The following is a 24,258-nucleotide window of genomic DNA, read 5'->3' as shown; positions in this document are numbered from 1 at the left end:
GCTGCCGGGCAGTGCCCACCCTGTGAGCGGCCATCTGGGAAGCAATCGCAACACCACTGTCCCATGGGTTCCTGCCTCCCTCTCCTCAAAAGCTGTAATTATGGATGTCTCTGTCACGGCAGAGGCCAAGACAATCCTCCACACACCTGCGTTCCAGAAAAATTCCCAAAGATCTGGGTTGGTAAGACACTGAGCTATCCTGCAGTGCTTCGGAAGAGCCTGGCCTGCACTCTTTTCCTGAGCCCTCCTCGGGCATGCCTGCTCCCAGCCCTTCCTCCAGCCTGCTCAGTGCTGGGCCAGCCCCGCTCTCCTTTGCCTTCTCCTTGCACCTCTTCTCCATCCTTACCCTGCAAGGCTCTCCCCTCAGCATCCCTGGCTCCACTCTCCTCTCCCACACCTTTCACACCTCAGCAATGCAGAAGGACCACAGCCTGTTTGTGCACCTTAGGGAGCCACCCTAGGCCTCCAGGAGTGACAGGAACCATGAAATGGGGCAGGAAGGTACCAGGGACAGGCAGTTCGTGGGGAGGGACAGTGAGTTCCCACTCAGAGCAAGGTGTGTGGCGGGGCCGTGGAGAAGGGAAACAGCGAGGAGGACCTTTTCCCAGGAGCTTGGTAAGACAGCAATGGGAAGAGGGACGAGAGAGGAAGAGTTTGAGGGACTGCTCCTGGGGAACTGGGTGAAAAGCTAGTAGAGGCATGGAAAAGGGAGACACGGATGAAGGAGGACAGGGAAGATAACCAGAAAGGGAACAGAAAGGGTGGAGGAGGTGCAGCCAGAAGACTGGGCAGTGGAGTTGACAGAAGCAGGGTGCTGATAAGAAGGCCGGGGTACCAGTAGAAATGGGGGTAGTGAGGGGCACCGGCGGGAAACGGTGGAGACATTGAGGGGGATAGCAATGGAAGAACAAAAGCAGAGGATCAAAATGAGAGGTGGTGGGGAACCAGGGTCAGGGCCAGGTCAAGGCCAGGGAGGGATGAGGAGAGGACCCCAGCGGCCACCACAGGGCTGCAGAGCGCCACCTGAAGCCAGCACAGTGGTGGCAGGTGGGCACAGGAGATGCCCAAACACCCAGATGGGAGGCAGCCAGGTGCCTCAGAGACAAGGTGGGCATGCGGCGCTGGGAGGGGGTGGGACCGCAGAGAGGGATGGTGACAGAGGGCCAGACGGGGCCAGAGAGGAGCAGGGAGGCAGCACGGGGCTGGGCAGAGAGGAGAACGCCATGGGGGTGCCTAGGAAAGTGGGGTCAAGGTGCAGGGAGGGGGAGTGGTAGGGGGGCAATGAGTTCTCTGGAAAGGCAGGTGATAGAGCAATGAACTGGAACACGAAGGATGAACAGAGATGGGAGGTGAGAGGCCTCAGCAGCCATGAGAGGTGATGGCAAGGCCAACGGGGAGGTGGCAGGTGGAGGCTGCACGTGGCAAGGCTCAGGCGGCTGCAGAGGAAGTGAGGGGATGGCAGGTGGAGGGAGTCAGGAGTGGAAAGCACAGTCCGAGGCAGAGACTTGGCTTGGGAAGATGTGCAGAGGTGAGAGGTGGCCAGGCACCAGAGGTGAAAGCAGCCGAGATAACAGGCTATGGGAGGGAGGTGAGAAATGGAGACGGGAGGCCTGTGGGACAAGAGTGGGGAGCTGATTATTCGGGGGGGGGGGGGGGGAGAGCCGCCAGTGATGGACCAGGAGGGGAAGATTCTAGAGGGCAGAGGGAAAACGGACAACGGAGGCGAAAGGGGGGACACGTCCAAGGCAGAAATGACAGATGGGACAGAGGTGGGAGGGGGCTGCAGGGGGTGCCAGCCCCGCGCTGGGGGGAAGGTGAGGGCGAGGCAGCTACGGAAGTTAGACAGATGGAGACGTGATGAGGGTCGGCCATGGAGGCGGGATGACAGGACAGGCAGGCAGGAGGGCGGGCTGCCAGAGCAAGCCGCTGATAACCCACACCCAGGAAGGGGTGAAGGTGAGGCAAGGGAGCCCAGTGAAGCCAGGAGGAGGGGTGGGGGAGGGGAGCGTTATGGAGGCCAGGGTGGGGCCGAGCTGATGGGATGGCGAGCCGCGAGGTGAGGGGGCTCCTGGCGGGGCGGGGCGCAGCGCAAGGCTGGGGTGCGGCCTGCGGAGGCCCCGGGGCCCAGCCCGTCACGGCGGCGCCACTTACCGTGCCCGCCGCGGGTGAGGAAGGGCATGCGGTTGATGGCTATGGGCACAGTGCCGTGCTTGCTGTGGAAGTGGTGGACGTGGTGGGTCGTGCTGAGGCTCGAGGAGACCCGAGCCCCCTCGGCCGCCCCCAACAGCAGCAGCAGCAGCAGCAGCAGGAGCAGCGGCGGCGGCGACAGAGGCGGCGGCGGTGGCGGCGGCGGCAGGGGCCCGGCCAGGGCGGGGGGGCGGCGCGGGCACCCCCCCGGCCCGCTCCCCCCGGGGTGCATTTCGGCCCGGGGGCGGCCGCCTCACAGCCCCATGGCCGGGGGCGGGGACGCGGGGCCGTGCAGCCCCGCGAAGCCCCCCTCCAGCTCCTAGCTCCGGGAGGGGGGGCGCAGCAGAGGTAGGGGGGTGACGAGGAGGAAGAACCAGCGCCCGAGCCTCCTTCGGCGGAGCCCACGAAATCAACTGGAACCCGCCGGGAAATCCAGGGTCGGTGGAGCGGCAATGCCAAGGTCCAGGACGCCGGGGTCCATGGCGAGGAGCTAGGGGTCTCCCCGCATCCCGGCGGGGTCGGAGCGGCGGCGCGCGCGGGGCCGTCAGAAACCCGGGGGAGCGCCCAGGGGAGGGGGCATGGTGCCGGGTGGAGAAGGAGGGGACAGCGGGGGAATCCTGCGGAAAAACCAAGCCGACCGGGGAGGGGGGTGCGGGCTGCAGGAGGGGAGAGGGACCGACCGAGCCCGGCTCCCCGGAAAGCCTAGGGACGGCAGCGCCGCTGCCGCTGCCCGCCTGTCCGTCCGAGGCCCCGGAAAGGAGGGAGCGGCCGAGGGAGGGGGCGGGAGCAGGGAAGGGGGTTGGAGGGAGAGAAGCAAATCCGGCTGAGGGGGAAACGAAGGGAGAGGAGGGGAAAGGAAAGGAGGGGAGCGGGAATGAGCCGAGGAAAGGCGAGAGCCTGCGAGATGCCGGCGGAGAGATGGAGGCAGCGAAGTGTTGCTGCAGAGGCTTGGAGGGCTGGGAGGGAGAGAGAGGGAGGCCGAGAGCCCGGGAGGGAGGGAGGGGAGGGAGGAGGAGGGGGCAGGGCGGAGGGACCCGAGCTGCGGGCGGCGCTGGGCAGCTCCACCGCGCGGCACCTGCCGGCCCACTGCGCGCCCACCTCGCCTCTGCGCGCGCGCGCCCCACCCCCACGCTCGGGCGCGCGCTCTCCGCGTGCTCCCATCCACCACCACCCCCCCTCCAAAGGGGCCCTGCTGAATAATTGAACAGGACTGAGGCTAGCAAGGGAGGCCGCTGTCTTCCTCCTTTTCCCCTCCCCCACCTGGACGAACCCCAATAGTGCACGCAGGTCCTGCGTGTAGGAGATGGGGCCACTGCCACCTCCGCACGCAGCCCTCGGATCGCAAACGCTGGGAGGTGGCCGAGACAAGTGTAGGGAGATACCCTGTGCGGAAGCACACAGCTCAGACACACATGTGCACTCATGTCACATACATGCACGCATGTGCTTCTAGACATGGTCATAGCTGATCACTCCTTTGCTGGCATGCATACACGTGTGTGCGCACAGACCTGCCTGGTCACAGGTGATGAATGGTCAAAGCCAACTCACATGGAAACCCGTATAACCCCATGCCCGCCCTACAAAACAGGGACACACACACACACACACACACACAATATGCAGCCAGAATGTCAGAGGCACCCAGAGCATCAGAGACATGCAGGGACACACACACGCACAGAGCACACGCATATGCACACTCCCATGAATACACACAGTATCCTCTCCACCCCATGGGGGCTCCTACCATCTGCACAAGGCCTGCTGCCCCCCTCAGTCCTTCCTCTTCACCCCCCACTGTCCCTCCCCAGCCTCAACCTCTCCACCAGGTTCTCTCCACAACCCCTGTCCACTGAGTGCCCCATAGAAACACAAAATCTGGGCCACTTATGGGCAGCTGAGGAAACCACTTGTCCGTCATGTTGCCTCACCCAACTGGGGAAAGCCTCCCACATTTGGGGGCTCCAAGAAGCACTTTTCACGACCCCTGAAGTGACGGCAAGCAGACTTGCTTCTCCCTTCCCTGGCAGACACCTCCACTCTGCTCAGGAGAGGGTGTGGTGGGGAGGGCAGGGTGAGAGGGAGAGGTGAGGAAGAGGGGAAGCAAAAGGGAGGGTCAAGTGGAGCGAGAAAGGGGTCAGGGTCCGGAGGAGGGGGAAGCCGACTCCAACTGAATTCCACTTGGAACTAGAACAACAAAAATCCTGGGCTGTCCCAGGCCATGTGGTCAGGACGTGGGACAGCTCCCCAGGCACATGTGATTGGGACCGGGACAGCTCCTTGGGTCTGGCTGCCCTGCCCACCCCACCCCACCCCACCCCACCCCACCCCCAAGCTGGATGCCTGAACCAGATGCCCCGGCCCTTCAGAAGTGAAGGAAGGGATCTCTCAGGCGCCCCCGAGAGGAGGCTTTGGGGTGCTGCAGGGCCCCATGCGGAAGGAGACACCCAAGACTGAGGGCTCCCGGGGGCCTTGTTCTGCCCACTCATCCACTTCCTGCACCCTGGCTTTGGAATATGGACCACCAGAGCTCTGAGCAGGCAGAAAATGCTTGGTCCCAGAGGGAGGAGGGAGGAGCCGCCGGCCGGAGGAGAGGAAGAAAAGCCGCCTAGAGGCCAATCAATATCAGGGAGCGAGCTGGTGGGGGTGATGCCGGGAGGGCGGGGGGCGCACAGAGGGTAAAACGGAAGGGAGCGACAGAGGTGTGTGCCAGATCAATAGAAGTTAGGCTGCGGGACGGCAGGGATGACGGCGCAGGACCAGCCGCTACTGGGAGAGGCCGCAAGCAGGGACTTGAGGGAGTGCCCCTCCTGGAAGCCCACCCTTGGCCCTCATCTCCTCACCCCTCCTCCCTTTCTCCCCGTGGTCCCCATCTCCTGCTGGACTCTCTCTGCCCAGGCTTAAGGGAACATGGCAGTCTCCTCGTCCCCGAGAGAAACCCTGGAATCAAGGATGGAGAGAACCAAGGCCCAACACGAGGAATGGCTCTTCCTTCAGCTCAGGCCTCACTCCCAGACACTGCACGCTCTGACCCCAGCTCTCAGGGGACAGCCCCCCGCCCAGCTCTCCTCCCCTGCCACCGGGCCTGCCAGGACCCTAACTCCCAGAAGAGTGTCTCCACACTGTATTCTCATAGGCATAGCTCCCTGAGTCCCATGGGGGCTCCTCCAGCTTGCACCTACCTTGTCTGTGGCTCTGCAGCTGGGCTCAGGCCACGCCTGAGGGCCACAGCTTAGGGACAGCAACATGTGGCAAGACCAACCCCACTCCCCAGCCCCCATATGGCCTGGAAGCCCAGCCCTCACCCCCCCCACCTCCCATGCCCCTTCCCAGTGGCGGGTAAGTAGTGACAATGCCTCTCCATCCTGAGTTCCCTCCATCGTGGCCACCTCCAAAGCCCCACTGCTAGAACTCACTGATCGGAGTCCTCCTAGCTGAAGGGACTTGGGGCAAGTCACCACCTCCACTGAGGCCAGTTCCCTCACCTGTCACACAGCAGGGATGGCCCCGCATCCTGTCTACCCCAATATCCAAGCTTCATAAAGGACTGGTAGCGAAGGTTTGTGCCTTAGCAGCCTCTTTGGGTCTCCTAAGCTGAGCTGCCTGGCAGGAAGAGGCCCCGGCCCCCCTACAGTGGGAGGCTTGGGGTGGGCATCACACTGAGCTGCGAGTCCGGCAGGACATTCCTGGGGTCAGTGTGGCGGATAGCACAGGGCTGGCCAGGCCTGTAGACACCACCGAAGTGCAGGGTAAGGTGGATGGGACAGAAACAGCATCCAGCAAGTTGGGCCCCAGGTCCTGGACTCCCACTCAGGTGGCAGGGCCACCAAGGCAATGAGGAGGCTGGAGCCCTGGCCCCGGGGTGTCCTCGCAGCTCTGTGCCTCTCAGCTCTCATGGCCGTGTGTGTGTGTGTGTGTGTGTGTGTCCCAGGCGGCTAACTTCTCTGCTCAGCCCAGTTGTCCCAGGGCCATGCCAAATAACCAATCATCTCACCCCAATCGGAAGTAGAAAGCTGCCTCTCCCCACCCCACCCCTGGACCCAGCTGTCCTCCCTCTGCCAGGCTCTAACCAGCTGCTGGTCCCCAGCCACTGGGGACTTGGAACCTGCTGCAGAACCTGCCCTCCCTGGGGACAGCCTCTACCAACACATGAGGCAGCAGGCAGATGCCCCGACAGGGTGGGGACACAAGACGAGGACGCTGGGAAGTGTCCTTGGGGCTCAGGAGGACAACTTGCAGCTGGATTTCCTGAGGGACACAAAGGGGGAAGAGCAGGCCTGCGTCCAGAAATCCAGGCTGTCCAACTGCCTGCCCGGTACGCCCCACCAGACATCTATGGGTCAGAAAGAACCGGCTCCCATCACAGGCTTCTCTAGGCACCAGGGAAAAGGGGGCACAGGTGAATGAGCCCCCTTCTGCGTGCCAGAGCACAGGTGCAACACGGAGACCATTGCCCAGATGGCACAGGGCAGCAGCAAGCTAATGGCATGGGGGCGCTGACCCAGGTGGCTGTGGGTGAGGGCTGTTCAGAACCAGAAGGAAGGAAGTGACAGAAGGAGCACAGCAGCTGGGCCCTGGGGCGCCCTCCTTCCTCCCTCAGTCCTGTGGCTGGGAATGGGCCTGGATCTCCTCCAGGACTACCCAGCCCTCGGCCGTGTTGGCCGGGCCCAGCCCTGCCCCCAGTCCATCCCTTTCCCCAGCCCCGGCCCTGCCCACCACTCACGGTCATTGCACACAGGGCCGCCATAGGAAGTCATGGTGCAGTCACAGGTAAAGCCATCCCATTGCTGCAGGCAGACGCCCTGGTTAGCACAGGATTCTTCGGTGCAGGTGGTGCTGGGGCCTGGAGGGGGCAGGAGGGAGCAGCACCACTGGCTCAGCCCAGCCCTTTCCCTCCCGACCCCCAGGAGGCCTGGAGGCATCAGGGCCCTGAAGGTGGGGAGGTCTTCCCCTTCACACACAGGGGAGGACCTCAGGAGTGGAGAACTCAACTCCCAGGCTTGGCCTTGAACTATAAAAGGGGTCGGGGTGGGAAGCAACGGAGTGGGGCAAGTGACCCTTTTTTCCCAACTCACGTGACAGAGATAAGGACAGGCCCCGCCCTGCCTTCCGCAGCCAACCAGAGCAAGGCCACATCTGACTCTCCCACCTGCACTAATACTCACCGTCACAGCCCCTCTCCACCTGCCCGATGCGGTGCAGGGCGTCGGCGATGAGGTCCGGGAGGCGCCCATTGAGGTCCACCGAGGCCAGGCAGCCCTGGAAGCCATCCCGCGAGGCCACCAGCTTGGGCAGGTTGCTGAACATATTCTTGCTTAGACCACCAATGTACAATTCCCCTGTGAAGGGCGTGGGGTCAGCCTGCAGGTGTGGTGTGGTGCCCATGCACCAACCCCCATCACTGGCCACAGGCGTGGACCTCCCACAGGGCTGTCTCAGACTTGAGGTGTTCCTCCCCACCCCTGTCTCCTCCTTCTCTCCTCCCCCCACTGTGCCATCTGTCCGCCCCCCTCCTGGAGGAGTCCAGATGCCTGGAGGAGTGGGGGTGGGGGCAGCTAGAGGAGACCGCGTGCTCCCACGCATTTGGATTCTAGTTCCGGCCTGTAATCAGAGCCTTTCAGAGCCGCCCAGCCCCATCCTCCACTCTCTCCCACTCCTCCCCTCCTGAAGTCCCACGGCTTCTCCAGGCCTCTCCCAACTCTGGTTCTCTCCCCGGGCCTTCCAAGCTCAGCTCCCTTACAGCTTGGCCTGAGGTGGGGGCCCATCATGGGAAGAAGCTCTCTTTGGGGATCCCTGGTCCCCTCCCATGAAGTCCAGCTCCCCTTGAGCTTTGCCAAGACACCAATCTGCCACCTTGGCCACCTGCTCAACCCAAGGTAACCCCTTCGGATTCACTACTACACATCGCCCCTCCAGGAAGCACAGAGCATTGCAGCCCTGTGTCCTGGGCTAAATCCGCCTGCAGTCCTACTGAAAGTCGCCAAGCTGAGAGCTGCCTTGGCAGGTGCAAGGAGGTGGCTCCCAGCGCCTCCTGGCTGGCTCTGAGGACACTACGGGCCACCTTGCTCCATGGCCAGGTCCCCTGAGCTCAGCCTGCCTCGTGTCCTACTGTTTCAGGCACAGGCCACCAGACTTCAATGACAACCAAAGAGAAGCCCGGAGTCCCATAGCTGCAGGTACAGGCCTCTGGGATGCCGGCCTGGGCCATTTACCCCACCCAAGTCTATGCAGGCGAGGGCGCTACGCCACCTGCTCCTTCTGCAATCCTTGGCCAATGCTGACTTCTCGGCCTTGGAGACCCAAGAGGCCACTCTCCCCCCAGCTCTAGAACAAGGTCACTGAGCAGTACCCCCACATTCTGTGTGAAGGGGAGCATACGCAGGAGGGCCGGGGGGGTACATGGGAAGACCAGAACCGAGCCTGGTGGAGAACAGGCAAGAGGGACGGGAACTAGAAGAGGGCATGGAGGGGGACATGGGCTGGGGGACACGGGCCGAGGCCAGGCCTTCTGCAGAATCCCTCACCCCACCTTTGAGGTCGAGGTTGCGGGCGCCGTTGGAGTGCTGCGTGACAGTGCGGGAGTCGATCTTGAGTGTGTGCACGTTGCCCGGGTCCCTGGACACCACCACGTTGTGCCACTGGTTGTCATTGACGGGTTTGTCTGAGTTCCCCTTCATTAAGGATGGGCCGTTCCCCAGGTCGAACACGTAGTGGATGTACCTGTCCCGCGGTGGGAAGGAGGCAGAGGATCAGGGTTGGGTAGGGTGGTGCCGGGGAGGTGGGGGCCACCAAGGGAGGAGGGAAGCGTCCAAGGAGGAAGAAGGGACTGGGAAGGGGAGGGGACCCCCATCCTTCAGCGAGAAAGGCTGTGGGGCAACAGGAGGGACGGGGGCAAAGGTGGCACAGGTGTAGAAGAGAAAGGGGCGAGAATTAAGTCCGCCTTAGGGTAGGAGTCTCTAAGGTTAGAGAGGGAGGCCTAGGCAGGCCAGGGTTGAGGGAGGAGGGCTACAGGTATGTGGGTATCACTTCTCCATCTTGACTGCCTCAGAGAGGGGAGTCGTGGTTAGGAACCTGAATCCTGACCCATGGTTTGGGGGAACTCAGTGGCTGGGGAACTGCATCCAGGCCACATCCGGGTCAGCAGGGAAAGGGGTCACTACTGGCCAGCCGCGCGGAGCCCAGCCCCTCACCCCTTGACCAGCTCGATGACGATGAAGTCATTGCCGTTGCCGGAGTTGAAGAGGAGGAGCCCGTCAGGGGCCGTGGTCTTGAACTGGAAGAACAGGTGCATGGAGGCGTAGGCCTGCAGCGTGGCCAGCGCCAGGTAGCTGCTGCGGCTCTTAAAGGTGACTGGGTCCGCCACAATGGCACGCAGGCCGAAGCGCGCATTGAGCTCACAGTAGGTGATGTCACCGTCCTTGCACTGGTCCATGTAGGGCTGGCCGTTGAAAACCAGCCCACTCAGATGCCCGATGAAGTTGGAGGGCACCACGGAGATGAAGCGCCGCTCGGTCATGATGCCCGTCTCAATGTTATGGAACTCGAGCCGTGTGTGGGCTCCCGCCATCTGCCCTGCTCGGGGCCGGAGATGCCGGTGAAGGACTGGCTCCAGGGCAGTCCCCAGGAACCCCCCACCTTTCACACCACAGTCCCAATCACCCAATCACAGCTTCCCTAGGCAGGGGGTGGGGAGGAGGAATTGGGGAGGCAGGAGTCCTCAGAGCTTCCCACAGCAGGAAATATGGGATCCAGACCCCATAGCCTGCTGCCCCAGGAGGGAGGGCAACAGCAGCGCCCTCCAGAACGCCTCCCCGGGGCCAGTGGCTGGATCTGAGGGCAGGTCACCAATGACGTGTCTGCCTCCTCCCCACGCCCTGTACCCTGGGCCCAGGCCCACCTACCCTCCACCGTCACATTGTCCACAGAGAGCTGCAGGCTCTTGCCACGCCGTACAACTCTCACCGTGTGCCACTCGTTGTCATTGAGCTTGTGGCCCGCAAACAGCGTCTCGGGGCCTTTCCCTGCAGCACCAAGGGGGGAGTGAGCATGCCCCCCAACATGCAGACACTCCCAGATGGCCCCAGTGGGTGTACACAGGACCCATAGCCGCTTCCACAGCCATGGCCACACACACACACCCGTACACACACTCCCGGCCTCACCTCGTACCTGGAGACCCAGACCTTTTTAACACACCCCCAGTCCCAAGCCAGACACACTTAGTGCTGTCACTCTGTGTGACTTCAGTGGGAGTCATTCGCAAAAGAGTTGTACACCCACAGACCGGGGCTTCCCACGACTGCACTGACCCCGACACAGAAGCAGGCCTCAAGCTCTCCAGACCTCCCAGCCTGACCATACTCCCACTTGTAGCTGGGTGCCCATGGCTGTGTCCTCCCCCCGGGATGCAATCCAGCTCTCCCATGGCAGGCACCTGCCCGGGTTACCACTCACATGGCCACGTGGTCGCTTGCCCAGCCAGCCCAGCCAGCCCAGCCAGCCCAGCCAGCCCAGCCAGCGACAGGCAAATGTTCTCTTTCTTGGGAGCAACGGTCATTCAGTGAAAACCAGGGTCATCCTCCAGATGGGCCCTTGCACATTTTGAGGTCACACCCTGAGCCCCTGGTGACCACTCCATCCAGGACCAAGCGTGCTGGCCTTCAGGGACACACATCATATCATGCACGGAGCACACAGCGTCTCTATGTGTGCTGACCCTGTGGGGGCATTGAGCCCAGCAAGGCTGGGACACCCCAGAGTCCCTGCACCTGCTGACCTGGACTAACAGCCCCTCACTGCAGTAGCCCACACTGAAGCCAGGACACGCCCCCTCACTGTCTTTCCCACGTGCCTCGCCTGCCCCCTTGTGGCCACCTCTAGGGATGCAGTGACACATCACTGGCTGGTCTCCGACTTGGGTTGCCAGGCTGTGAAGTGGCAATCCAGCACGCCTACGCTGCCTCCTCACCATCCTCTTACTGATCACAGAGTGTCCTAGTTTGTCCCTTCCCAGGACCCAGGTCCACGCCTGACCCTTCCTTGTTTCAGCTTCATGCTACCTGTCCTGCACTCCACAACCCTCCGCCTCCACTCATCCTCATACCTGACCCCCTCCTTGCACACACAGCCCACCACACACACACACACACACACTCACACACACGCCAGTGATGAAGCCTTTTCCTTCCCAGCCCTCCCCTAAGCCCAGAGTCCTGCATCCCGTCCCTGGGTCTCTGCAGAGGAAAAGGGAAGCCACTTACTGGGTGCGCAGCCGACACGCAGGCAGTCTGGGGGGGCCGTGGGGTGGGCGGAGGGGGAGGGGAGACAAAAAGGCAGAACAAGTTTTTTTTTTTTTTTTTTTTTTTTACATCCTTCACAGGTAGGGGTGTCTGCAGGCAGGGGTTTCCCTGGGACCACTTTCTGGGGACCACGCGTGTCCAGGTGCTCTCTCCCATTGCTCCATTAGACCCCAGTCCCTCCTGCCCCCCAAAAGGGCTCCAAGCCTCCCCCTGGAGTGAGAAAGCAGGACAGCCAGGGGATGGGAGGGTTCGGATGCCCTTTTTTGGAGGGGCCCAGGGAGATAGGCACCTTGGGAATCCCAGCCGTACGGGGGATCACTGAGGGACGGAGGGCTTGGCCGACCTCCCCCACCTCCCAGACTTAGGAGAGAGGTGAGAGAAGCCGGCCAGTGTCCTGCAGCCCCTGCTCTGGGGCGACTCCCGCTCAGAGCCCAGGTGTGATGTGTCACTCCCATGCCTTCTGGGGCTCTGAGCTCAATGGAAGAGTCTGTCCCAGGGTCCCCATCACCAAGGCCATGCCCTCCCAGAGCCCCAGGGGTTGGCATCACCTCTGCAGGAACCTTCCTTCGCTCCTCCCTGTTCTGGACTTGGGGGGAGGGATTGCCCAGTTGCTGCTGGGCATCGGGGTGCTCCCCTACCCTGGAGAGGACTTCATGGTGGTGCTCTGCTTGCAGGGGGAAGGCCTCACAGCTGGAGAACGAGTCCCCCAAATGGGATACTCCTCAGAGTGTCAGGAAAAAGCCCAGAGAGAAACACACTGGCACCTGGCCCAGCGGCATGGGCTGTCCTCCAGCCTTAAGATGAGGATCCCTCGCAGGCCAGGAGCAGATGTGCCCATGGAGCCTGCAGCGCCAGGTCCCGCAGCCCCTGGCCATCTCGCAGTTGGACACCCCTGCACAGGTGGCAGTGTCCTGCAGCTTGAAGCCTTAAAGTCGCCAGCACCTGCTCTCAGCAGATTGCGACACCACTCAAGGGAGAGGGGCCTGGCTGCAGCTGTGGTCTCGGACCTAAACCCTCCACAAACACTGTGTGACCCCAGGAGTCACCCTCTCTGGGGGCAGGAGCAGCAGAATGCTGAATAGGAACCTGGCAAACAGACGGGTGTGCTCAGGGCTGGCCCTCTGTGGTTCAGCAAAGCTGCAGGTATCAGCCTGCGGGGAGTCACCCAGCCAGGCCTCCTGACGCTCCTCCCAGAACAGGCTATGCCCCTTGTGTCCCCAAGGCCCACCCAGGGACTCCTGAAGGTTCCTGCAGTGGAGTGACCGGGTGCCCCCTGTGGCAGTGGGGGGAGGGTGTCATGGGCCCCCAGGGCAGTACAGCTGAGCTCCACACACGTTGTCAACCGCAGCAGAAGAGTGGGGGAGCAGCCGGGACCCAGAGCCACAGCCTGGCACCAAGGAAGCTGCAAGGGAGGTGGGGAGGGACAGAGGCAGGCACGGGAGGGGGTGGGGGCAGTCAGAGGTCACAGTGAGAAGAGGAGGCAAAGAGAGGGGAGGAAGGAACAGGGGTGTGGCGCAAAGAAACAGGGAGGGATGGTCAGAGGAGGTGCGGCAGGAGGGAAAGGTGCCAGGCCCTGGAGACAGGTCACGGGGGCTCCCTCAGTGCCGGCAGAGTCTTCACCCATGAAGGGTCCAAAAAAGAAAAAAAAGGCAGGAGCAGGGGCAGGAGGGTCAGGCTGATCCCCACCGGGGGGGCAGAGCTCAGCATTGGCCCCTCGCTAGCACGGGGCACCAGGCAAGCAGGGGTCAGGGGGTCCATCTGTCCAGAGAAGAGGTGACAGCACCCGGCCCCCAGCCCTCAGTGACTGCCCCCTCCACCTCGCCCCTGCACCAGAGGTGCTAGGAGAATGAGTGCGGGACCGAGAACAAAGAGAAAGCTGATCGCAGTGCACACACCTGCAGAGTCCCAGAAGACGAAGTAGTCACCTGCTGTCTACTGACCCGTGCCTTGACTGCCAGGAACAGACAGCGGTGGGCTGCGCAGAGCCAGCGCGGCCAGGTTGGGCACACAGCCCAGGGTCACGGTTTGACTGGGATGGTACGGGCAAGTGCAATGAGTAGCATGGAAAAGAACTCGGTGGGGAAAGAACGCAAGCTTGCTCACCCCCCAGATGGCAGACAGTGGCCGAAGGTCCCAGGCAGGCAACCTTGGGAGCCCACAGGCCACATCTCATCTGAGAGGGGTCACCACGGGGTGGCAGCCTACCTCCCAGACCAACCATATTCAGGCAGGTGCCCCTGCAGCCTGGCACAGGGAACAGCTTGGTAACTGCCCATACCAGGACAACACCACCCACTCCCATAGCCCTAGAAGGCTTTGGCACATAACGTGTCTTCACTCTGATTAAAAACACAAACAAGGGGCAGGTGCCGTGATGTGGCAGGTTAAAGTGCCGTCTACAATGCCAACATCGTAGTGGGTGCTGGTTTGGGTCCTAGCTGCTCCACTTTCCATTCAGCTCCCTGCTAAGGTACCTGGGAAATGAACAAAAGAGGCCCCAGGTGCTTGGGCCCCTGTACCCGTGTGGGAGACTGGGAAGAAGCTTCTTGCCCCTGGCTAGCAGATCCTGGACCATTACAGCCATTTGGGGAGTGAACCAGTGAATAGAGAAGCTCTCTCTCTCTCCCTCTCTCTTTTATGTTAACTCTTGCAAATAAATAAATCCATTTCCTCCGATTCCTCTGGCTGGAAGGAGGCAGAGGTTCCTATTTGGTCCCTTCTTGGCCTGCAGGTGACCATCTCTGGAGGCTGCCCTGCCCCGTGCAGTGGTCACCAACAGCGGGAGGCCCAGCAACCAGTCAGCATCCTTCCTGAACCCGTTGTCACGGCAGCCTCCCTCCAGGGGGCGCCCACGAGGCTGCTTGCTGGACAGGCAGCAAGTCCCCCCAGATCAAAGACAACAGCTGCCTGCAGGCCAGGGGTGGGCTTCCAAGGTGGGGTGGGACGATGCTGCGGGGAGGACATCCCATGCCTGATCCTTAGCTTGCTTCCCTCTGCCCCGGGGCAGTTTTCCTTCGAGGAGGCTGCTGGTGTCTCCAGAGGTGTGTTTTGTACCTGTATGCTCTCTTCCCTGTCATTGGCCCATGTGGGCTTCAAAACCACCATGCAGAAGCAGGTGAGGTGAGGATCCCTGGCTCCATTCCACAGGTAGGAAAACAGAGGCTCTGCGAATAAAAAAAAACTGGGCCAGCAGAGACAGATTCCAAAGCCAGAGCCCAGGCTTGCTGGTCCCAAGGCCAGTGCTCTTTCTCTCCCATCTCAAGGCCACAAGGAGTCCACCCGTGGGTCCCCAGTGCCTCTGGTCCACCTGCAATAGTGTCTGTGGACAGACACCTCTGCAACAAGCCTTTGGTCACAGCTTGTCGGCAGCTACGCTGGAGGTGGCATCTTGGCTCCCACACTTCTGCAGGTGGGGGCAAGGTGTGGTCAGGGCTGACAGGGCATGGGAGGGCCAGTCAGCCAAGACCAGCCTGGGAGGCCTCGTCTTAACACAGTGGGTCTCCCAGGAGGCTGCCTTGTTCTGGGACTTTCAGGGACTTCACGTGGCACTGACGGAAGAGTGGCCCAGGGGAGGAATAAGGTGGATTTGAGTGTAAAAGGATCTCGGGGCTCACCAAAATAAACTGGTTGACACAGACACTGCTGGCTTCTGTGTGAAGAAATGTAAGCTTCTGGGGCTGGCATTGTGGCATAACGGCCTAAGCTGCCACCTGCAGCACCAGCATCCCAGATGAGTGCCATGTTGTATCCCAGCAGCTCCACTTCCCATCCAGCTCCCTGCTTGTGGCCTGGGAAAGCAGTCGAGGCCGGCCCAAGGCTCTGGGACCCTGCACCCACGTGGGAGACCCGGATGAAGCTCTTGGCTTCGGCCTGACCCAGCCCTGACTGGGGTGGTTGTGTGGAGAGTGAATCAGTGGATGGAAGGTCTCTCTTTCTCTCTCTATCTTTCAGATAAATACATCTTTTTTTTTTAAAGGAAATGTAAGCTCCTCCTGGGCCCCTGGGCACTGCCAGAATCATCTGTCTTCCCTGCGCATTCCTGCTGCATGTCTGCCAAGCACAGAGCCTTGTGCTCAGCCCCGTAGGGAACCCAGTCGTGTCCAGGCAAAGCAGCCACGGTCTCACACTGGTACACATTCCAGGAACTCTGAGGGGCACAGAGCCACTCCGTAGGGCAGTGGAGCTGGTGCCTTCCTCTTGGGACAGTCCCAGAGAAGCAGGGGGTGTTGCCCAGGCCGGAGGTGTCACCCTGCCCACTGGCTCCTGGAGAGTTGCCACCCAGCACCCACTCTAAACAGTGACTGTGGTTGAAGCAAAGCTGCAGGGAACCGCCCCCCACAGGTGCTCAGGCTCCAGCCGATCACCTGCACAGCTCTAGCCCTCAGTTCTGGTGAATCTAATACACCAGGTGGGCCAAAAGAGACAAGGAAAAGGCAAGGCACAAATGCAGGGGCTGCTGGGTGAAGACCTGGATGCAAATTTTCAACATTCCTGCACCACAATCAGTTTCTCTGCTTGCGGCTTTCCACAGCTTTCCGAAGTTCCCTGGATGTTAATGGGGCCCCAGAAGGCCATAGCTTGTCCTGACAACGCCCTGGACAGCAAGGTCAAGGCAAGACCATAGGACACAGAAAACTCAGCAGAGGAGGTCTCAGCGCCTCTTACTTCTCTACACCTGGGACAAGCAGTAGCCACCCCCCAGTAGCCCGAGGGCTCCCCACACCTGCAGGGCTCGTGTGCTCCAGGAGGCTGGCCTGAAATGGCTAGATTTCAGCCACAGCCAGAGCAGCTCAGGACGTGTCCCTCCCGGGCAGGGCTGCCTGCGCAGGATGCTGCCCAGTGCCTTGCTGGGTCACTGCTGTGCTCCCTGGTCTAGATGCACCTGGCACTTAAAAGTGTGCCACCAATGCAGGGGTAAGTCAGTCTGAAAAATGGAATTCAAAGGGAAGCTGGTTTTTGGTGTGTGTGTTTAGTGTAAAAACAAATTTGAAATCTATTGTGCACTTTTTTCATAACACATTTTCCATAAATATTTCCTTTTTTTTATTTCCTTTTTTTTCACTAATTTGTTTATTTGGGAGGCACTAAGAGACAAGGTATCCCTGTCTGCTGATTTACACCCCCAAACGCCCTCCACAGCAGGGACTGGGTGAAGCCAGAGCCAGGGACACCACGCAGGTGTCTCAGTGCGGGCGAGGACCCTGTGACTTGAGCCATAGCTGCTGCCTTCTAACGTCTGCACTGCCAGGAAGACAGGGTCGGAAGCCAGGGATGGGCACCTGGGTACTGACCACTGGGTGGGCTCTGGGCATCTCGACCCCTGAGCTGCAGGCTTGCTCCCTTCTGTGAGCGGCTAGAGTCCTCGCCTTGAAAGCCCCGGGATCCCATATGGGCGCCGGTTCTAATCCCAGCAGCTCCACTTCCCATCCAGCTCCCTGCTTGTGGCCTGGGAAAGCAGTTGAGGACTGCCCAATGCATTGGGACACTGCACCTGCGTGGGAGACCCGGAAGAGGTTCCAGGTTCCCGGCTTCGGATCGGCGTGCATCAGGCCGTTGCGGCTCACTTGGGGAGTGAATCATCGGACGGAAGATCTTCCTCTCTGTCTCTCCTCCTCTGTGTATATCTGGCTGTAATAAAAATGAATAAATCTTAAAAAAAAAAAAAAACCCTGAAATCTAGTCATAGATATCGGCCTTTTTTTTTTTTTTTTGTAAGCCAAAATAAACTTAGCTTTGAATTCCACTCTTCTGGCACCTTTTCCAAAGCACCCTCCTGTAGGCCGAAGGGTGAGCCCTGTGACAGCCAAAGGCCACAGAGAGAGACCACAGGCCACACGGTTCAGTCGAGGTGGACACCCTGGAGACTGCGCTGTGATGGGAGCCAGGCCTGCCCTCACCCATGGGTAAAGGCAGGGGCGGTAAGCAGAAGGGTCACAGCCCACCTCCAGCTCCAGGAGGTTGATGGCAAAGGCCTTTGTAGGCTGACAGGCTGGAGCTCAGGCTGGCTCCTTCACCAAGCCGTCAGGGGCCTTGGAAAGTTGAACAAGTCAATCAATACTCATAGACCCATTTCGTCACCCATGAAATATGGATATCATAGGGACTGGCACCATGGTGTAGTAGGCTAAGCCTCCACCTATGGCACCAATCTTGGCTGGATGGATGCCAGTTCAAGTCCCAACTGCTTCACTTCCCATCCAGCTCCATGTTTGAGTCCCTGTACCTACATGGGAGACTAGGAGGAGGCTCCAATCTCCTGGATCTTCTCAGCTCTGGCCATCGCAGCTATTTGGGAAGTGAACCAGCTGATAGAAGATCTTCTCTCTCTCTCTCTGTAACTCTGCCTTTCAAATTAAAAATGCTGAAAAAATCGATCTTTAAAAAATCAAAGCAGGGATCTGTGGTGCAGTGGACAGTGTTGAGGCCTGTAATATGAGCATCCCACATGGCACCAGTTCGAGTCCCAGCTTCTCCACTTCCCATCCAGCTCCCTGTTAATGTACTGGGAGGACAGCAGAAGATGGTTCAAGTACTTGGGCCTCAGCCACCACGTGGGAAACCTGCATGGAGTTCCAGGCTCCTGGCTTCAGCCTGGCCCAGCTCCAGCCACTGTGGCCAGTTGTTGGAAACTGGGGAGTCGGGGGTGACCCAGTGCGTGGAAGACCTCTGTCTCTCCCTCTCTCCCTGGATAATTCTTCCTTTCAAATACCTAAATCTCTAAAGCCAGGATCCTGACACCTGGTGACTAGCTGTCTATAGAGGGCAGCAGTGGGACTCAGGACACCACGTATGGCAGACGGGAAAACGGTGGAAAGACGGGCTCCTGCACGCATGCACACAGGGATGGCTCCTTAGGCGGGACAGCCGAGGGTGGCCACAAGCAGGGGCCAGCTCTTGCCCATCCCTGTCGGGGCCATTTCTCCAACGGGTCAACCAATGGTTGAGCAGGTGCAGGTCTGTCACTGAAGACTCCGTGGAGTCTGGAAGGGCAACTGTCACCACTGCCCCCCCATGCCACATGCCCACACACAAGCCCACACTGCAGGTCCTCACGTCACTCAGACGTGTCATCTCAGGGGCTCCAACCCAGGTTGAGGGCACCCCCACCTCCAAACTCTGCTGAGGGTACTCCCACCAGCTTCTCCAGACAGAGGGGGGAGAGGGTCAAGAGACAGGGCCGGGGTAAGGGCCGGGAGGGCCTGGGCAGGGTAGTTACCAAGGTTGACAGTGAGCTTCATCTGCCCCCCGTCCAGCTCAAGGCGCAGGGTGTCGGCGGACTCCCTGGAGGTGGTGGCCATCATCAGTCCGTAAGCCCGCTGGGACATGAACCGGAGGGACACATCCTCTGCCTCCGTGTGCATGGCGTTGGGCAGCATGATCTTCATGTACATGGAGCCGTCGTAGCTCAGGACCGTGGCCTCTGCCCCAGGGTTGGCAGCAAGAGGATCCGTGAGAACAGCAGGAGGCCAGTGGAGGGAGAGAGAAGACCAGAGAATCACAACAAGGCTGACCAGCCTCAGGCCAGCCTGTGAGGTGGAGCCCTTGGGTATCGGGACCCAGGGAGGGACAGCGAATCAGGGCGGGGTGTCGGGAAGGGGAGTGGGGTACAGCCCAGCCTCACCTCTCTCACAGACCCGCCCCAGAAAGCCGGTCCCGATGCAGTCACAGACGAAGCGGTTCCAGCCCTCCCGGCAGACGCCTCCGTTGCGACATGGGGCAGAGGCACACTGCTTCAGGGTCTCCCGGGAGCAGAAGGGTGCGACGCCCACAGCCCCCTGCGCCTCGGCCAGGCCCCGGAGGTCTCGGCTGCGGCCATCTATGAAGAGGTCTCGCACGCATCCCACGTAGCCGGCCCGGAGCGCCGCTGTCCACACCTCCGGGGGCAGAGGCAGGTCCACCCGCCCCCCTTCGGGGAGGCCACCCAGGTACAGCTCGCTGTCCAGGTCTAGAATCTCACTGTCCCCTGTGGCCAGGAAGGGCGTGCTGCGGCTGTTGACTGAGATGGAGCCTGCGGACAAAGGCACAGGGTGGCCTTAGTGAGGCGGCAGGGGTGGACAGACGTTAGAGCCTGCCGAGACAGACTAACTCTGCCCAGGGGGTGCCCAGTCCTGCATGCTGCCACCACCGCAGGTTCAGGATGCTGGACCTCACTTCCCTGCCGCAGAAACTGCCTGTCCAGGGCCCCAACAGGTGGAGCCGCTCCTGTGAGCAGCCCCCAGCCCAGCCGCTACGTGTTCCATGCCTCAGTCCACATCTTCCCTCTCCACCTGACCCAGAAAAGCTGGGACCCACAGAGGGCTGGCTTCTCACCAGTCAGTCCCAAGGCCCAGGAACGGGAGTCGGGGAACCTGAAAGACGCTTGGATGCAAGATGCCAGGCTCCCAACCCTTAAACTTGGTTCCTGATCCTCCCAATAACTATGAAATCCATTCTTTCTATTGTCCCCCCCACCTTTTTTTTTAAAACACATGACGCTGACAGAGATGAGAGGTGAGGAGCTCTCCAACCTTTCACTGTGGGGAAGGGACAGAGCCAGAGGCCCATCCGGGCACCCAGACCTCAGAGCATTCCCCACCCTTCAGCCTGACTGCCCTGCCTTCTCCTCCATGACCGGTGGGAGGGCTCACTGGCAGGCTGGCACCTGGTGCCTGGGAGGACTGGTGTCTGGGGGGGTGGACAATCGGGGAGCTTTGGAGCCAGAAGGGTTCTCTGCAAGAAGAGTGCCACAGCTTAGAAACAGCTTGTCCTGCAGGGGCCACTGTCGTGCTGTGGGTTAAGCCAACACCTGTGACACTGGCATCCCATGCGAGTGCCAGTTGGAGCCCTGGCTGCTCCACTTCTGGTCTAGCTCCCTGCATCTGGGAAAGCAACCAGAGGATTCCCCAAGTGCCTGGGTCCCTCACCCCAGTGGGAGACGCAGATGAACTCCTGGTTTCAGCCTGGCCCAGCCCCAGCCAGCACGGCCATTTGGAGAAATGAACCAACAAATGAAAGCCTTCCAGGTGTCTCTTCCTCTCTCTCTCTCTGTAATTCTACTTTTTGAATAAATAATTAAAAAAATTTTTAAAGGAAATGGTTTGTTTTTCCCTCTGTCCCCGCAACACAAACCCAAAATTCAAATGAGAATTTACTACGGTGGCAGTATGGGAAGGTGGGCCCTTTCAGAGTTGTAGAAACCTCTAAGAGATATGCAGCCCTTTCTTCCAGGAGTGGCTTCATTTTTGTTTCTTCCCTTCCTCCCAAGTCAGTTCACTCGTAGGAAGCAGACTGCCAGTTGAAGTCTGCGCATGCGCCCAGCCACCTGCTCCTTTTTCCACCACGACCTGACCCGGGGCCAGGCCGACACCCCCAAACTCGGCTGCCACGTCCTCAGACTTCCCAGCCTCCAGAACTACGAGCCAAACAGACTGCCCTCCGTGAATTCCCGGGACCGGGTGTTACAGCAACGTGGGGTAGACAACCAGGTGAATCCTGCCCACTACTGACTCCGGACAAGGCGGGTGCTTCAAAGCACGTAAGACTGCAGAAACTGCACATTCTCCTTCCTCATGTTGGGAAAAACTTTCAAAAAAATCTGCATTCTGCCTATCCTAGTTGGGTTAAAGCAGTGGCACATGCCAAGCTTCTGTTTGCAACACCAGCATCCATACTGGGCTGTCAATTCAACCCTGAGATGTTCTGCTTCCAATCCAGCTCCCTGCTAAGGCGCATGAGAGAGCAGCAGGAGATGCCCCCCAAAGGTCTGGGCCCCCTGCACCTGTGTGGGGAGATCTGCCTGGAGCCCCTGGCTCCTGGTTTGGCCTAGCCCAGCCCCAGGAGCTGCAGGGACTCAAGAACCTGGGACCTCCTGCTACCTCCCAGTATTTATAGCAGCAGGAAGTTGGAATCCAGAGAGAATCCGGGTCCTTCCCACATGCAATGTGCGTGTCCAAGTAGCATCGTACCTATACAGCCAACGTCCACCTCTGTGTCCCCTTTTGTAAACACCTTCCCTAGCTCATTCTCCGACAAGGCATGCCCTACACATGACCTTGCTGCTACACCCACTTCCCAGGGTTGGGAGTCTAGGGACCCCACAGGCCCCAGGCACAGCCTGCCTCATCCTTCACACCTCTGTTTACAGCTGGATAAGTGCCTACTCTACACCAACCAGCTGGTGGTGTTGAAGAAGGAAGAGAAGGAAAGGAAGTGGTGGGACAAGGAGTGTATGATGGAAACGCCAACAGAACATCAAAGGGAGGGCAGGGTTCTGCCCCATGTCACGCCAAGGCACAGAAAGGAAGTCAGTCACACGAAGGCCCAGTGACAGGAATGGACAAACACATGTGGATGGGCAACAGTGGAATACTATCTGGTTCTTGTTTTTTAAGATATATTTATTTTTATTGGCAAGTCAGATACACAGAGAGGAGGCGAGGTCTTCCGTCTATCCGCTGATTCACTCCCCAAGTGGCCGCAACAGTCTGAACTAAGCTGATCCAAAGCGAGGAGCCTCTTCCGGGTCTCTCACATAGGTGCAGGGTCCCAAGGCCATCCTTGACTGCTTTCCCAGGCCACAAGCAGAGAGCTGGATGGGGAAAAGGACCCATATGCGATCCCGGTGCTTGCAAAGCGAGGACTTTAGGTGCTAGGCTACTGTGCTGGGTCTTACCTGGCTTTTAAAATGTATATATATGTAATTCTGGCACAATGGTTCAGTGGCTAAATCCTCACCTTGCACGTGCCAGAATCCCATACACGCAATGGCTGCTCCACTTCCCATCTAGCTCCCTGTTTGCAGCCTGAGAAAGCAGTAGAGGATGATCCAAAGCCACGGGACCCTGTGACAAGGTGGGAAACCTAGAGGAAGCTCCTGGTTCTTGCCTCTGGATCGGCTCAGCTGTGGCCGTTACAACCATTTGGGGAGTGAACCAGCGGATGGAAGATCCTTCTCTCTGTCTCTTCTCTCTGCAAATCTGCCTCTCCAATCAAAATAAATAAATCTCCAAAAAAATCTGCCCTAGGCTACCACAGGGATGAGACTTGGAGTATGCCAGCAGCACCAGCCATGGCACACAAGGACAGACACTTGCATGACTGCAGTCATCTGAGGTCCCCAGAGCAGTGAAACCCACAGAAAGGAGGGCTGGGGAGGGGGAGGGACGCCTGGGCATGCTCAGAGGCGACGGAGCCTCCATGGGGATGGACGCTGGTAATGCTTGCAAAACACAAATATGCTAAATGCCCCCTGAACTCTACATTTCTAAATTGTTAGAATGGTAAATTTTACATTCTGTAGAGTTTTACCACCATTTTGGCACAGTGGTTAAGATCCCACTTGAGAGGCCAGCATGCCATAGCACGTCCCAGCTCCTCTTCTGTTCCAGCCTCCTCCTAACGCGCCCCGCAAAGCAGCAGAAGCTGGCCCCAGGGACGTGAGTTCCCGCCTCGCAGTGGGAATGTTACATCCAGTTCAGGGCTCTTGGCTTCAGCTGCCAGGCCCGCGCCCTGATACTGCAGATACCTGGGGAGTGAATTAGCAGATGGAAGATCTCTCTCTCTCTCTACCTTTCAAGTAAATGTTTTTTTAAATAAAATAAACATTTATAAAACAAAAAAGAAAACTCCAGCAACTTTGCTGATACAGCTGCCCGGGGCTGGGGCTACATGTGTGTATGAACCCAGGCTGGCAGCAGTCCTGGGGAGCTGGTCAACCCAGAACCCAGCCAGGTCTGATGTCTACACTCTCGAGATTGGTGCTAGGCCAGCAGCTCTGTATCCAAACAGCACCAGGGAGCAGATCTGGTATGCTCTGCCAACCTGGGGGCACCACCCAGCACCCCTGTGGGAAGCAGAGAGCTCTGGGAACACCCACGGGGACAGTGATGGGATACAGCTAGGAGGGGTCTGGGGTGGGTAAAACCGCTTCACAGACAGCCTGGGGGAGAGCAGGGAGCGGACAAAAGAACAAGTCCAAGAGAGAGAAGTTGATGTGTCAGGAGCCACAGCAGCCACCTCCTCCCACGTCCAGGGGCAGGGTGGTGGGGTGGACGGCCACTCCATGCAGGCTCAGGAGCCCTAAGCACTGACAGCCAGGGGGAGCACGCAAATTTAGTTGACGTTGATAAGCACTAAAATTGGAGAGCGTGTCAGTTCTCATTTGTATCAATTCTCTGTTTCGCGGTGATTCATGTCCAACAAGATAGGGAAGGGTAAAGAGCGGAGAATGAGCAAGCAAGAACTGGAGAGGGAAGCTGAGGGGGACAGGGAGAGGCAGCAGGGCTAGAAGCAAGAGGGGCCCTAGTGGGGTACACTCTGGGTGGATCACTGGATCACTGCACCCCACTCCACCACCAGGGCTGGGGGAAGTGACAGCAAGGAGGGGCCCCTCACGTCTCTGCTGTTGTGTAGGGCTCTAGCGCCCGTGATGGGGGCTCAGCAAATATTTGCTGACTGAATGAATAAAAGAATGTGTCGAGATAGAAGGGAGGCAGGATGGGAAGATGTTTTCCTAAAGGGGACTGGAATATCTATTTTTTTTTCTGGTTGTTCTCCTTTTATTTTTATATTTTGTTGGTTTGAAGCATCTACTCTGTTAGGCCCCGTGCTAATGCTTTTACTTTCTCCTCTTTAAAATTACACACACACACACACACACACAGATAGTATTGAAAGACAGTTACAGGGGGAGAATGAGGGGGTGGGAGCAGGAAGAGAGGAATGGGGATGGGGAGGGAAAAGGAGAGACAGAGACAGAGTGAACCAGAGCTTCCTCTGCCAATACATTCCC

The 24,258-nt window shown here is 59.4% G+C and overlaps 1 protein-coding gene across 22 annotated transcripts in view; it reads right to left on the bottom strand.

Annotated features, from left to right (window-relative positions):
- Window positions 1-24,258, bottom strand: part of NRXN2 (neurexin 2) — a 108,309-nt gene that overhangs the window by 28,263 nt on the left and 55,788 nt on the right. For 12 of the 22 annotated variants that reach the window (XM_058662837.1, XM_058662845.1, XM_058662840.1 and 9 more), the window contains 8 exons: window positions 19,111-19,497; window positions 18,706-18,909; window positions 11,451-11,477; window positions 10,092-10,220; window positions 9,381-9,762; window positions 8,720-8,910; window positions 7,356-7,529; window positions 6,914-7,033 (listed from right to left, as the gene is read on the bottom strand). In XM_058662837.1, coding sequence (XP_058518820.1) covers window positions 6,914-7,033; window positions 7,356-7,529; window positions 8,720-8,910; window positions 9,381-9,762; window positions 10,092-10,220; window positions 11,451-11,477; window positions 18,706-18,909; window positions 19,111-19,497 — 1,614 coding nt within the window. Of the gene's footprint in view, window positions 1-2,151; window positions 3,034-6,913; window positions 7,034-7,355; window positions 7,530-8,719; window positions 8,911-9,380; window positions 9,763-10,091; window positions 10,221-11,450; window positions 11,478-18,705; window positions 18,910-19,110; window positions 19,498-24,258 lie in introns of those variants that run through there. The other 10 variants (XM_004596714.3, XM_004596715.4, XM_058662847.1 and 7 more) reach the window with 4 other exon arrangements.

The sequence above is a fragment of the Ochotona princeps genome, chromosome 4, assembly GCF_030435755.1.
Source record: "Ochotona princeps isolate mOchPri1 chromosome 4, mOchPri1.hap1, whole genome shotgun sequence".
NCBI lineage: Eukaryota > Metazoa > Chordata > Mammalia > Lagomorpha > Ochotonidae > Ochotona > Ochotona princeps.
This window is presented reverse-complemented; position numbering and strand designations above follow the sequence as displayed.